Source organism: Elaeis guineensis, chromosome 3 (assembly GCF_000442705.2).
Source record: "Elaeis guineensis isolate ETL-2024a chromosome 3, EG11, whole genome shotgun sequence".
NCBI lineage: Eukaryota > Viridiplantae > Streptophyta > Magnoliopsida > Arecales > Arecaceae > Elaeis > Elaeis guineensis.
In genome coordinates, this window is record NC_025995.2 from 89,331,324 (window position 1) to 89,343,808 (window position 12,485).

A 12,485-nucleotide genomic window follows, 5' to 3' on the forward strand; every position below is an offset into this window, starting at 1 on the left:
CACTGTTTTGTGTTAACCATGTTAGATATTAGAGAATTTAAGAAAGAAATATATACTAAAAAGATCACTCCTGCAATTCCATAAAAATAAAATGGTTCTGCAGAAAGAGGAAACTGCACTAATAGACAGAGGTCCATGACCGTGCAAGCTAACCTTCTGGTCAGTTTACAAGCAGATGCACCTTTAATTGCTCTCTACATCCTTGACACGTTGCCCTCCAATGTGCCAATAATACATATGAGCTCTTCGGAAGGGGAAAGCAGAACTTGATTAATTAAAAGGCATGGTTGCCGTGGTGGTTTTAAAACAAAATAAAAAATAAAGCTCATTGTCATCAGACACAGTAAGAAATCAGAAGGCTTAGTCTTCAACGTGACAGGCCAATGGAGAACTACCTGAGGATGACTCAGGTGATATTTGATTTCCGTTAAGCATTACTTTCTGAGCAACAAAAAAGCCAGGATAGAGTTGAATACTAAGAGATGCAGAGGATGAATCTCCACCTAGAGGATGAATCTCCACCTATACTTGACAAGGGTGGGAGAAATCATCATCTTGATGTGCCAATAGCCATCAGAAATAGCATCATTGTAGTACACATGTCTTCCTAATAAATTAGAAATGTTTGATCAAAGACAGGTACACTATATTCTTAAAATGACTAAAAGAGATCTGCCAAAATTTGTAAGAAAATTTTCATGAAGCTAACATGCATGCATCCTTTACCTTTTCATTAGTTATTGAACACATGGATAACAAATATAATGTGTGTGTGTGTGAAACCAAAGCAGAAACTTCTGCAAATATTTAATATATCTAAAAAATCCCTGATTCACTTAAAGGATCATTTAAAATAGCAATTGGCCATGTTAACTGTTCCAGTCACAGGTAATTCAACAAACTAATTATTGAAACTATGCGACTCTTACCAGCATTTGCTGGAATAGTCCAAGGAGTAGTCGTCCATATAGCCAGACACAAATCTGAAAGAAATTCCTCTAATAAACCATATGAAGCTGGAGGAGCACTAATAATCTTGAAAATAGCATATATGCTCGTAGATACGTGCCCTTCAGGATACTGCACAATATAATGTGTAAGGTGAAAAAAAGGGAATATGTTAGCCATTACAAACAAGAGATAGAAGTAAACCACGAGACCCCATATTTTGATATGGCACCAATAAAGAAACTCCATTTTCTGCCTATGATAATATAGATAAAATGAAAAATCATGCTAAGAAATACTAAAGAAGCAACATGATTGTACAAGATATCATGTTGAACTCTTCTGAAGGCTGTGAAAGAATAAGAACAAATGAGCAGGAAAAGCCTTCGGCTGACTCTCCATGCAACCAGAGCTTTCTATTGCATCTTACGATATGTTTTATTGGTACAATTACTTACCTAGTTATTGGAATCACCGGCAATATTACTCAACTACCACAAACACTGAAAGATCAAAAGAGAATTTTGAGAATCTGAAGGTGTGAGTTGCACCGATTACGGGAGTGAGATGTCTCTTAGGTTCTTAAGGTTGGAAAAGAAATATTACTCAACTACTAGGTGACCAATTGTTAGAGTGTCACAAAACTACAGCATGAGTGATCCCATGTACCAGACCTTTTGAATATTTTGAAGGGGTATACTTTCCAAAAAAACCATCATTTATTTGATTTTTATTTGGTATCTTTTTTTTATATGATTCCTTTTTTTGTTGGAAGAAAGTAGTATCTCTGTGATTAGCGGCCTCGAAGTAGGGTATGCCCTAAAAGCGATTAGGCATGATGAACATAGTATTTTTAGATATTTCATAGGTGTCTTTTCTACAATAATTATAAACATTTAGATGGTTGAATCACACACAGGCCTTTGAGCCACAAAAGATTCCGTAAGTGTTGCTTAGGGGTAGAATGATCAAGTGACTAGTTGTGTACGCCATGAGGAGAATTGAATCATTATAAACACTTGAAAATGGTTCACAGCTGTGAGTAAGGTTCCACATCACATTAATATAGCTGTCATTGGGTACAGTATCTAATAATGGATTGGAGTGGCTATGTTCTCATATTCATCAAAGTAAGTGACTCTGCACTAGCACATTGGATATGTTTGATACTGAATGATCAAATAGATGAGACCATCTCTTGGAAACTACTATCAGAGTTAGAGATTACTCCTAATGTAAAGCATGCAAGTGGTCCCTTAACCTGAAGGCACGACTATCCAGTATGATTTTGGTTCAACAAATATAAGGCCAAACCCTTCTACTGACCATTGTATTTGGATCCATCCTTGATAAAAAGCACATGCTTATTTTGTCCTGTCATGAGTAAAGGTAAGGATTGTCCAACAAGGAATTTACCTATGGCAGTTTATTCACACCAAAACAGAGAAACTTCTGACACGAGTCCTAGTACCAGGCAATGTTTTAACCGAATCATATTCCAATTATAAATATATCTATTTTGAATATAATCAAAATATTTCAAAATGTTTTGTGCAGGCATTGGTTTTCGGTTGTCTAACACTTGATCCAAGGTATTGATGGGTCAACAAACCGATTGGCTATATTTTTCCAATGATCAATCAAGGATAAAGAGAAGTAGAGGGACAGAATTTCATGAATGGAGATTTTTCTGTCCATTTTATCTGCCAGGAAGTAGCAGAATTATGCATATTTATGTATTGGGACTTGAGAGGCTACTCCACCTTACTTCATGGTGATTATGGCACGTTTGTTGAGTAAGATGGGGCATGATAGAATATAAGCCCAGCTCTATGTCAGAATCCTATACTTGTCCTTCATCCTTCCTTTCTCTAAATCTTTCTTGAGTCCACAGCAAACTCAGAGTCAATCAGATTGAGCAGATGGACCTGATCTTGGTATAGGAATTAGTTCGTCTGGGCTTACAAGACCAAGTTAACTTGGTCTTATGGACCAAGACCCAAACCCTGATTAGGGTTTCCTGTGTAACCATCTTCTAGTACTAACCCAAGGTGGCCGACTACATATGGTAACCTTGGCTGGCCTGCTACATATCTAGGTTTCCTAGTGGCCATTAGATACACTAGGGTTTCTTGGGGTGGCACTCTCCTATTATAAATAGGAGGCTTAGGGTGTGGGGCATGTAAAGTACCCCAGAGATCTCAAGAAAGAGATTCCTAGTGTCCCGCCGACAAGATAGAGAAAGAGAGGAAGAAAGAAAGGTGAAAGAGATGAGAAGTCTTCCAAATAAATCTTAGAGAGCCTACCATATGCAAGTCCTCTATGCGGTGCCTAGAAAAGTCTTCATCCATCTTCTTGCTTCATCTGTTAGTCCCAAATTTGCTTTGCAGATTCTAATCTATCTTGCTATGCATGTAATCTATATTTTCATGGTTATTTATTGAAAAAGAGCAATCCAATCTTAATCTTCCGCTGCATTGATTTTGGACTGTTTGGTTCCTTTGCTGCCCTTGATTGTCATCCGATCCATTGTGTAATTGGGCTACCATAATCCAAACACATGTGACTTTCATATAGCAAATGTGCTTATGGTGAAACAAGGGAATGGTAGTTTTAAAAATTCTGCGTGATACGTTAGGTCGTCAAATACTTCTGAATTATCTAGTGACAACATTATTTATAGGATGTAGGACCATAAAAGATTTGGTAAATATTTTCATTATTAGTCACCAATAGTACATCTCACTGATTTACATAGAAAATTAAAGAGTTTTCCCCAAACTTGTTTTAATCTTATTAATATCATAGTTGGATTACATTTAGGTTGGCGATCATGCTTACTATATGATCACCAAATGTTATCTTTTATTGACATCCTTCTAGGATAGTAGATAGTACATATAAACAGGTGTATCTCATTTTTTGCTTAAAGAATGCTTATGAGATATCAGCAGCAAATTTGGAGGGACAATAAAAATCACAGTTGCTTCATGATATATTCAACATTGTTTTAACTCTTTAATGTGGCTTCTCCAAAAGACCTTCCTCCTCCCCTTCTTATCTTGCTCTTGTTCTATCCCCCTATATTATTTTTCTCAAGGACATGTTTGTTTCAGCACCAAGGTTCAGCTTTATTATAATGTACAGATTGAGCAGAATAACCCATGATTCTAACAAACATTAAAATCTCAATCCAAGATTTGAAAATCTTGCCCTGCAGTACATCACTTCTATAATACCTAATTTTCTTACATACCCCAACTGGCAACAATAATAGTAAATCTGTGCTTTGAGTGCCTTTTTTTCTAGAGAATAATTTGGAGCACAACCAATTAGAATTACCAGGGCTAAATGGTTGCACAACAACATAACACCAATGTTTTTAAACACAAACTCCTTCTGTGTGTGGGAGGATGAACCCACTAAGCTATAGCCTGGTTTTAGTGTATATAACATATAATATTATGAAATTAATGTGATGGAATACTCTTCTCCTATTAATTCATCCCATTTTCTACTCTTTCTTTATAAATTAATATTTAAGAGAAACTTTAGAATTTAAAACCTCCATTCACTCAACATAAGTTATGCATATAATAATAAGTTGCAGTATTGTCATTGAAAGAGCTCAATTTCTCACTAATTACTAAGGTTCTGTTGAAAACTGGAAACATTTTTCTTTTTCTCTTTCCTTTTTTTTTTTTTTGAAAACTGAAACCCAAAAATTGTTTTTGTGGTCACTTGGGTCGTATTTAGCAGCAGCTGCGACAGTGGCGAACAGTTATCATGACAGCCAGTGGTTGCAACCAATGATGATCATCAGCATCGGCAACTAGTGGCCGACTATGGTTGGGCCTGGCAGGTGGCAGTACACTGGTGGCGGAGGCAGTGGTAGCGGCCATGGGTGGTTTTGGTTTTCAAAAGAAGTAAACCAGATTTTTAGTTTCCACAATTTCTAGAAACTAAAAAAGAGTTTTCAAAGAACTGAAAATGAAAACTGGGTAACCATACACCATTTCTGCCTTGGTTTTTGCATTTTTAGAAACTGCTGGTGATGCCAAACAGGCCATAAGTTTTGTGGGTTATTGCCACTGACTCAAAAAAAATTAATATTACTCTCCTAGAACTAACATAAATTAAAAGCTGCTACATGATAAAGGTATACCACAGCTTATGTTGCCAGTTCTGCCAGTATCTCAGCATGTTCAATTGTGTCAATTCCAAAACCAGTTATAAGGTAAAGATTGTATCATTTATTTTCACGACTACTATCAAAATATATACAGCAAGGTTAACAATAAACTTCAGAAAAACTTGGGCAATGATGCCACTGCAGTTTGCTGTTTGCAAAGTCCTATATTTTAATTCAATCCAACACATAACTGAAAAATTTGAATGCAAAAGCATCCAATTCAGAATTTAACCCTACCTCTAACTCCGCCTCTGCAAGAGCTGTTCGTGAGGATGGACTCCAATGGACAGGCTTGCGACCTCTATAGATGTAACCTTGCATGGCCATCTGACTAAACACTTCTATCTGGCACAGCAAAATGAAGAAACGAATGTCTTAGTGCTTACATTTTCAGATGCAACTAAACATTAAACATTATTGAAGCTATAAAAAATGTCAATGAAAACATCTTTTAACCAATATCATAATTTGATAATGGGAAGAAAGCTCTTCTCAGCTAATAAATGAAATGACGGTAACACATAAAAAGGTCATAAATCAACAAGGACAACAACAATTAATAGAAAAAAAATATGGTATCAAAGAGCTCATTCTCAACTTCATCCCCAAAATTGATGGCAAATCCATTTGATTATCAGGAATCAGAAAAAAGAGCAGAATGGTAGGAAAGAGATTTTTAAAGTTTTTTTTTTTTTTTTTTTCCAGGGGAGGCATATGACCAACCTGAGCAGCTTCATATTCTGGAGAAAGGGTTAGATAAGGATTGCTCCAATCTGCCCATACTCCATAGCGCTGTGAGCACACAAGACGACAATTCATGCAGATGGTATGAGATCCTCAATGTACATGTTAGCCTCAAAAGATACTGAGGAATACCCTATAAGCAATATAAAGCAGAAAAATGTCATGTGGTTAAGACATTTACTTAATAAATGCAAATAATATAGGAAAACAATTTAATATTTTATCAGAAACAACAGGAATACCATATAACCTGTATGAGAAAATAGGGAATAGTAATTCACTTATTACAGTTAACTAATAATATATATGTTTAAACTTTAAATGAACATAAGAATAAGAACAGGGTATGACCTTGAAGGATTTCATCTGAATGTTCACAGTTTCTTTGGCAAATTTGGCAGCTTTTTCTCTCAACCTTAATGGTGTTAGCTCCTTTCTGGCATCTTTATCCATTGACTGCAAAACTAAAGCAATAAAGGGTACTTGTTAAAATATTGAAACTGACTGCATCAGCATGGAAGGAAGAATACGACATATTTAATAGGAACTAGTAAGAATTAAGAAGCAGGTTTTTGAAAATGCAACAGTATGTAATAAGAGCACGATGCACCTTTAGCAAGCTCTATTTTTATGAAACCTCATGCACTATGCACAAGGTAACTCATGCAAGTATTAAAATGATCGACTTTTTTTATTCAAATTGATCCCAATGTTGATGGAGCAATCTAAGCCATTTGTCGGCAATGTGCAAACCAGCAAGCTTGATGAAAAGGTAGTGATGGAAAGGTAGCTCTGATCCAGTGGCTTCAACAAAGAAGTCAATTAATATGTATTTTCAGTTTAGTGTTATCCAATAAGTTTGGCATGGACTGACTCATCCATTCATTCCATAAAAAGAACACCAATATTGGACTAACAAAATCCGGTTTTCATTTAGCGGCAGGTTTGTCAAACATAGCACGGTGACTTGTTCCCTAAATATCAATACAAGCAATCTATCCTCTGTCAACTATGGAACTGAGTAGGGAATTCTGAATCATTCATAAGCAAAGATGAATGCTTCGCTAAATATCCATACAATCCAAAGGCCCTTAAAGCATGCTGGTCTATATAAGAAGGAACACCCTTGTTTATAAGCATTCAAGTCTAGGCGCAGAAATTAATTAGGGTCTACCTTGTAATTCTTGGGGCTCTCTCTCACATGGTTGAGGTGCCTATGTCCAAGGAGCTTGGCTATGTTTCTAGCACCTAGGATCATGCCCAACGACTGATTTCACGGAGTTATACATGTAATTTGTGCAAGAGGAAGTTTATGCAATTGCCAATGAGCTTTTAATGCTGTAAAAAGGTTGAACCCATCCAACATTGTATAAATATGATTATACTGAAACAAGCATAGAACAATATAACCAATAGTTTTGAGAACGAAAAAACCTTACCTAATATGCTTTAAATATAAAAATTATAGTGATTTAAATTGTCTGTATGCATGAACTTAAAGATTAGAAATATAGCTTCCTCATATTTGTGTATTCAACTAGATTCTTGAAAAATATCGGAAACCTTGATCATGCCAAGACAATTAGCACAGAAGTTTCAGACCAGAAGCAATGTAAGAAGCCAGCTGGTCAATCACCATAAACAGCATGCACCAATGGAACTGCATAATTTAAATTGGCACTTGCCTTTTAATTCTATCGGCAGGCCATGGCAATCCCAGCCGGGAACAAAATGGACTTTGTAGTTTTGAAGTAGCTGCAGCAAGCAAAAAAATTTTTGAGCCAGATGATTAGGGTAATGATATGGATTTGAAAGGACATCTATAAATTGCCATGTACACAGCCGACATGAAGGCACATACATGAGCTAAAAGTACTGAATAAAAGCCATATATCTGAGAAAGGAGCACGGAATAATATGCATGTGTTATACCTAATACCTATATCCACAAATATCAGGTAAGGGCACTTAACTTGAAGGATTTGGACCTTATAGATCATAAGATCTCACTGAGTGGCTCAGGTCCAGACAAGATATGGTGTAATATGCATTGCAAGGAGATCTTGCAACTCCTTACAATAATAGGCAGAGCACTACTTGGTTATGAGAAGGTGATGCATCAGCAGAAGGACAATTGCATGTAACATTTCATGATGCAAAGTTACAATTACAAATTGCAAGAATTAGATCCAGACATCTAAATTCTTCCCAGAATTTTCCTAAAAATGAAGCAAGCCAATGCCTCAGACAGATGAAGTTCGTGAAAGGGATTTTGAAAGAATGCTCTCATTTTCAGATTTAGCAGGCATGCTCAACCACTGCTCTGAAATGACATGAGCCAGTTATTGCTTCCATAAAATCTCCCAGATACAACCGCAACTGTAGATTCTGATGGTTTCCACTTTCCAAACGTCTGAGCTAGCCCATTACAGAAATAAGCATATGCAACTTCTCCGAAACAAATGAATGTGGAACTTAAAGATACTCCAGCATAATGCCCTTTCAGTGCACTATAACCTATGGAACTCTTTTCTCCTGCTCATATTTTTCAGACCATGACGTACCAAAGGCATAACCAAATCAATTCTCTCACTTTGTTGACTGGCCCAAATGGCATATGGTACTCTAATACATGTCCAATGGATTGATAGGTCCTCTGAATTATGGAGAAATTAGGATAAAATTGAAATCATGAGTGCATTAGGATTTCTGATCGGCCCTGGGACTGAAGTTTTTATGAACTACAAAGGGTGGAAGCTCATATTCAACGGAAAAATCATGCAGCAGAGACGGCAATGATTAGACAATGAAAAATTAAGGGGTGGACAGTTCAATGAAGATTTGTGTAGGACTAAGCAGATTGTCAGCAACATTATTTTTGAACAATTATACCCAAAATTTTGAGTACACTGCCACAGCTTTTGACACATGCTCTCAGGAACAAGTAAAAGCACTTGATTTCATTTCATTAATCAAGAACAATCAAAAGCCAAAGTTTAACAACAAAATATTTTAAAAAATAAAAGAAAGAAAAAGGGAACACAAAGAGTACCTTATAGCGGTTAATAATATCCTTTAAAATTTTATTCAATGCATGGCCCATGTGTAGATTGCCATTAGCATATGGGGGACCATCATGAAGTACAAAATTACCCTGCCAAATCAAGCATTACAAAAAAAAGGTCATGCAATAAATATCAGCCATTTCTTTTAACACGATAATAATACAGCCTACATACCACTTAAGTCAATAAAACCCACCCCGGTGTTTCCGTCCACCATCCTCTTGAACACCTGGTTGTCCTCCCACATCTTCTGAATCTCTGGCTCCCTCACCACTGCATTGGCCCTCAAGCCAAATGTTGTCTTGGGCAAATCCACTGTGTGCTTATACCTCCCCTCATCTTGCTTCTCACCTTTCCAAACCATCAAAACAAATATAACTTGCAAATGAATAAAATCTAAATCCTATCAAATTAAATTTTCATGAAAGAGCAATTTGAGTCCTATTCAAGATTACCCCAGTATCAAGAATTGAACACGAAATTTCATTTATCACATATTTCAAAATAGGCAATTTCAAATCTATACATAACGAACCCAAAACAACAGTTAAACACAAAATTTCATTCAGAATTACATTTTTTTAAATAGATAGTGCTGAATCTGCTGAAGAGACCCAATGCTTAGAATCAAACACTAAGTCCACTCGAAATCAAAAATGGCACAAAACCAAGCGTAGAATATTAAATACCATTCAATAAGACATTTTCCCAAATAGGTTTTGAGGATTCTACTAGAGACTAACTAACAGCACGAGCTGAATAGCCAATCCAATCCAAAATCAAACTTCTCAACAATGGAAAACCTGGATTCTAGTCATGATGACCCAAAACCAATAATAGAACACTAAATACCATTCAAAATCGAATTTTTCCAATTGGGAAACTTCGATTCCACTCAACATCAACCAAAACAGAGAGCGGAGTACCTTCTGCTGCTTTCTTCGCTGCCATCGCAGGCCCTCTGGCTCTCCTTTTCGAACCAGAACCAAGGCAGCCCTCGGTGAAATCAGTGGAAAAACGGCGGGCGAGGAGAATCGGCCTAAACGAGGCTGCCTTTCGGATAGAAAAGCAAGTCCCTTGTGAAAAAACCTAGCTTCAACAAACCAACAAATCAGATACTTCCATTGATGAGATGAGGGGAAAAAGAAAGAGAAAAAGGGAGAGAATACGAGGCAGGAGGAGGCCCGGGCTGCCATCTTGGCTTCAGTGGAGGTGAGCAGACTCGAGGAAACGGAAGAAGTTAGGAGCATGGCGGCGTCCATTCACCGGCAATGAGTGTTATTGGGGTTTCGGGAGATGGCAGTCATGGCTCCGGCGGTCCTTTGTGGCCTTTGGGTAGGGGGATAAGGGGATGAATAAGAGGTTTTGGTTCACGAGCTCCGCAGGAACCGGGCACGACTCACCGGAAATGGGTTGGACCCGGGTCTAAGAGAAGCCCCTTTCGCTTACATAGGCGAAGCCTCCCTAATTTTGGACTGGGCTTGTTGGGAGTAATAGTGTCTCGAACGACCACAAGACCCCAAACCTTACTCCCAACCTTCTTCAGTCAAAATAAAATAAAATAAAATTTACCTTCAAGGATTATGCCGGGAATCCGGAGGTGGAGGTGCAAACGGCGTTGGATGAAAGGTCACAACGCATGGCGTCGTATCTTCTTTATTATTGTACGAAAGGGGTGCAACGCATGATGTACAATGCATGCAAACGGCATTGCATGAATGATGAGTCCTCTTCATTATTGGTGCTATTAGATATAACTAGCTTGGAACCCATGCGGTGCATGGGATAATTTTTTTTATTATTTATTTATTTTATTTTATATATTATATATATTAAAATAATTTAAAAATTTTTAAAAATTTATTTTTTATATATATCATGCATTATAAGCTATCAGATAAATTTTGTAAAAATCCGACGATCCTAATTCTATAATATTGTCCATCTGCTTAGAATGAATAGAAAATATATCAATATATAAAATTTTAAATAATTTATGAATATAAATTCATCATATTTATATCTATATTTTTTTTAAATTCTTGCATATAAAAATCAATACAAAATCTAAGCCATCGTCTAAACTTCCCTATCGAGCTGCTCCAAGCCTCTCACTCGAGACTCCTAAATTAAAAAAAATAGAGGAAGCACTTATATAATGCAAGGTTTAACTTATAATACAGTCAAGCTACCTTGACTTGATTAAATAGAGTCAAAAATTAAAATTAACACTTCAAAAAATGAAGTGGGATTTGGTCACATTGAAAAAAAGAGAAGCAAATCTCACTTTAGTCTTGCCAAATTTTTCATGACTCAATTGAGTCATAAGTCCAAAAATTAGTTGAGCCACACCCTAACTTTTATTTGATGCATGATACATTCAAGCTATCAACTTGGCTTATTCGAATCCAAAGCATTAGTAAAGGATGACTTTAATCCGAATCATGAGATTTTCATCATGAATCTAATTTGACAGCTTCTATTTTTTTCCTGCTCGTTAACAGTCAATATATAAATCCTAATTAAGCAAATCAAAAGTCTCAGGAGCAATTAAGCCTTAGTTAGAATTCAATAAGTTAAAATCCCATAATTCCTTGTCACCCTCTTTCCACCATACGTAGGCATTTAATGCTTGGGCAATCCAAGATAAATATAACTCTTAGCCTTCTTTTCTTTTGTTCTTTTTTTTCTTTCCTCATGCACCGGAACCATTTCACCCGAATGGAAGAAAAAAACCCCACTGCCCTTTATGGGGCCTCTCAAGCTTCCTCCCTCTCTCTCTCTCCTCTTCGTTGGGTTTTCTCCCCTTTGCATGCTCTGTTCCAAGGGATCTAAAGAGAATGCCTTGGGTGCAGTCATGATGAGATGCCATAGATGGCAGCTCCTGCTCACACCTTTCAGGTAGTATTCTTTTTCTTTTTTTTAGATAGAGGTGGGAATTTCTTATGGGTTGGATCTCCGCTGGCCTTTGGTGGCTTCAGATTAGTTATATACTAGCTTCATTGTCGGCCTTGCCACTCTCATCTCCGTTACTTAGACTGCTCCATCTCATGCGACTCCGGCTGCTGCTCTTGCCCCCTGCTCTCCCACCTCCTCCTGCACCGCTGCTGCTGCGGAGAGGTTCAAGATCGTGAGAATGGGGCTATGAAGAACGACGTCGAGTCTTCCTCCTGCGCCGCTGCCACTGCTGGAGAGATTTGGAATTGTGGATGAGAACGAGGATATGAGGGACGACTTCAAGATCGGAGAGTTTGATCCTCCACTTCGATCATATCTTTTTCTCTTTCGGCCTCCGAGAAAAAGACCACGTGTTAAAAAATATATATATTAAGATGGCCACAAGTCAAACAAAGGCTTCTCTACTAAGAAGCCTCCATTTTAATATATTAGCTTCACCGTCGACCTCGCCACTCTCATTTTCGTTACTCAGACCGTCCCATCTCATGCGACTCCGGCCGCTGCTCTTGCCCCCTACTCCCCCGCCTCCTCCTGCACCGCCGCTACTGTCGGAGAGGTTCAAGATCGCGAGAATGCGG

At 37.4% G+C, this 12,485-nt stretch overlaps 1 protein-coding gene across 5 annotated transcripts in view; it reads right to left on the bottom strand.

The window, feature by feature from the left end:
* Positions 1 to 10,368, bottom strand: part of LOC105041858 (isoleucine--tRNA ligase, chloroplastic/mitochondrial) — a 30,350-nt gene extending 19,982 nt beyond the window's left edge. The window contains exons 1-9 of one of the 5 annotated variants that reach the window (XM_010918915.4): positions 10,119 to 10,365; positions 9,876 to 10,038; positions 9,146 to 9,300; positions 8,937 to 9,038; positions 7,570 to 7,639; positions 6,236 to 6,348; positions 5,864 to 5,932; positions 5,378 to 5,485; positions 930 to 1,080 (exon numbers count right to left, since the gene is read on the bottom strand). In XM_010918915.4, the coding sequence (XP_010917217.1) occupies positions 930 to 1,080; positions 5,378 to 5,485; positions 5,864 to 5,932; positions 6,236 to 6,348; positions 7,570 to 7,639; positions 8,937 to 9,038; positions 9,146 to 9,300; positions 9,876 to 10,038; positions 10,119 to 10,211 (1,024 nt within the window). In that variant the 5' untranslated portion in view covers positions 10,212 to 10,365. Of the gene's footprint in view, positions 1 to 929; positions 1,081 to 5,377; positions 5,486 to 5,863; positions 5,933 to 6,235; positions 6,349 to 7,569; positions 7,640 to 8,936; positions 9,039 to 9,123; positions 9,301 to 9,875; positions 10,043 to 10,118 lie in introns of those variants that run through there. The other 4 variants (XM_073253945.1, XM_073253948.1, XM_073253946.1 and 1 more) reach the window with 4 other exon arrangements.
* Positions 10,369 to 12,485: the final 2,117 nt, after the last annotated feature.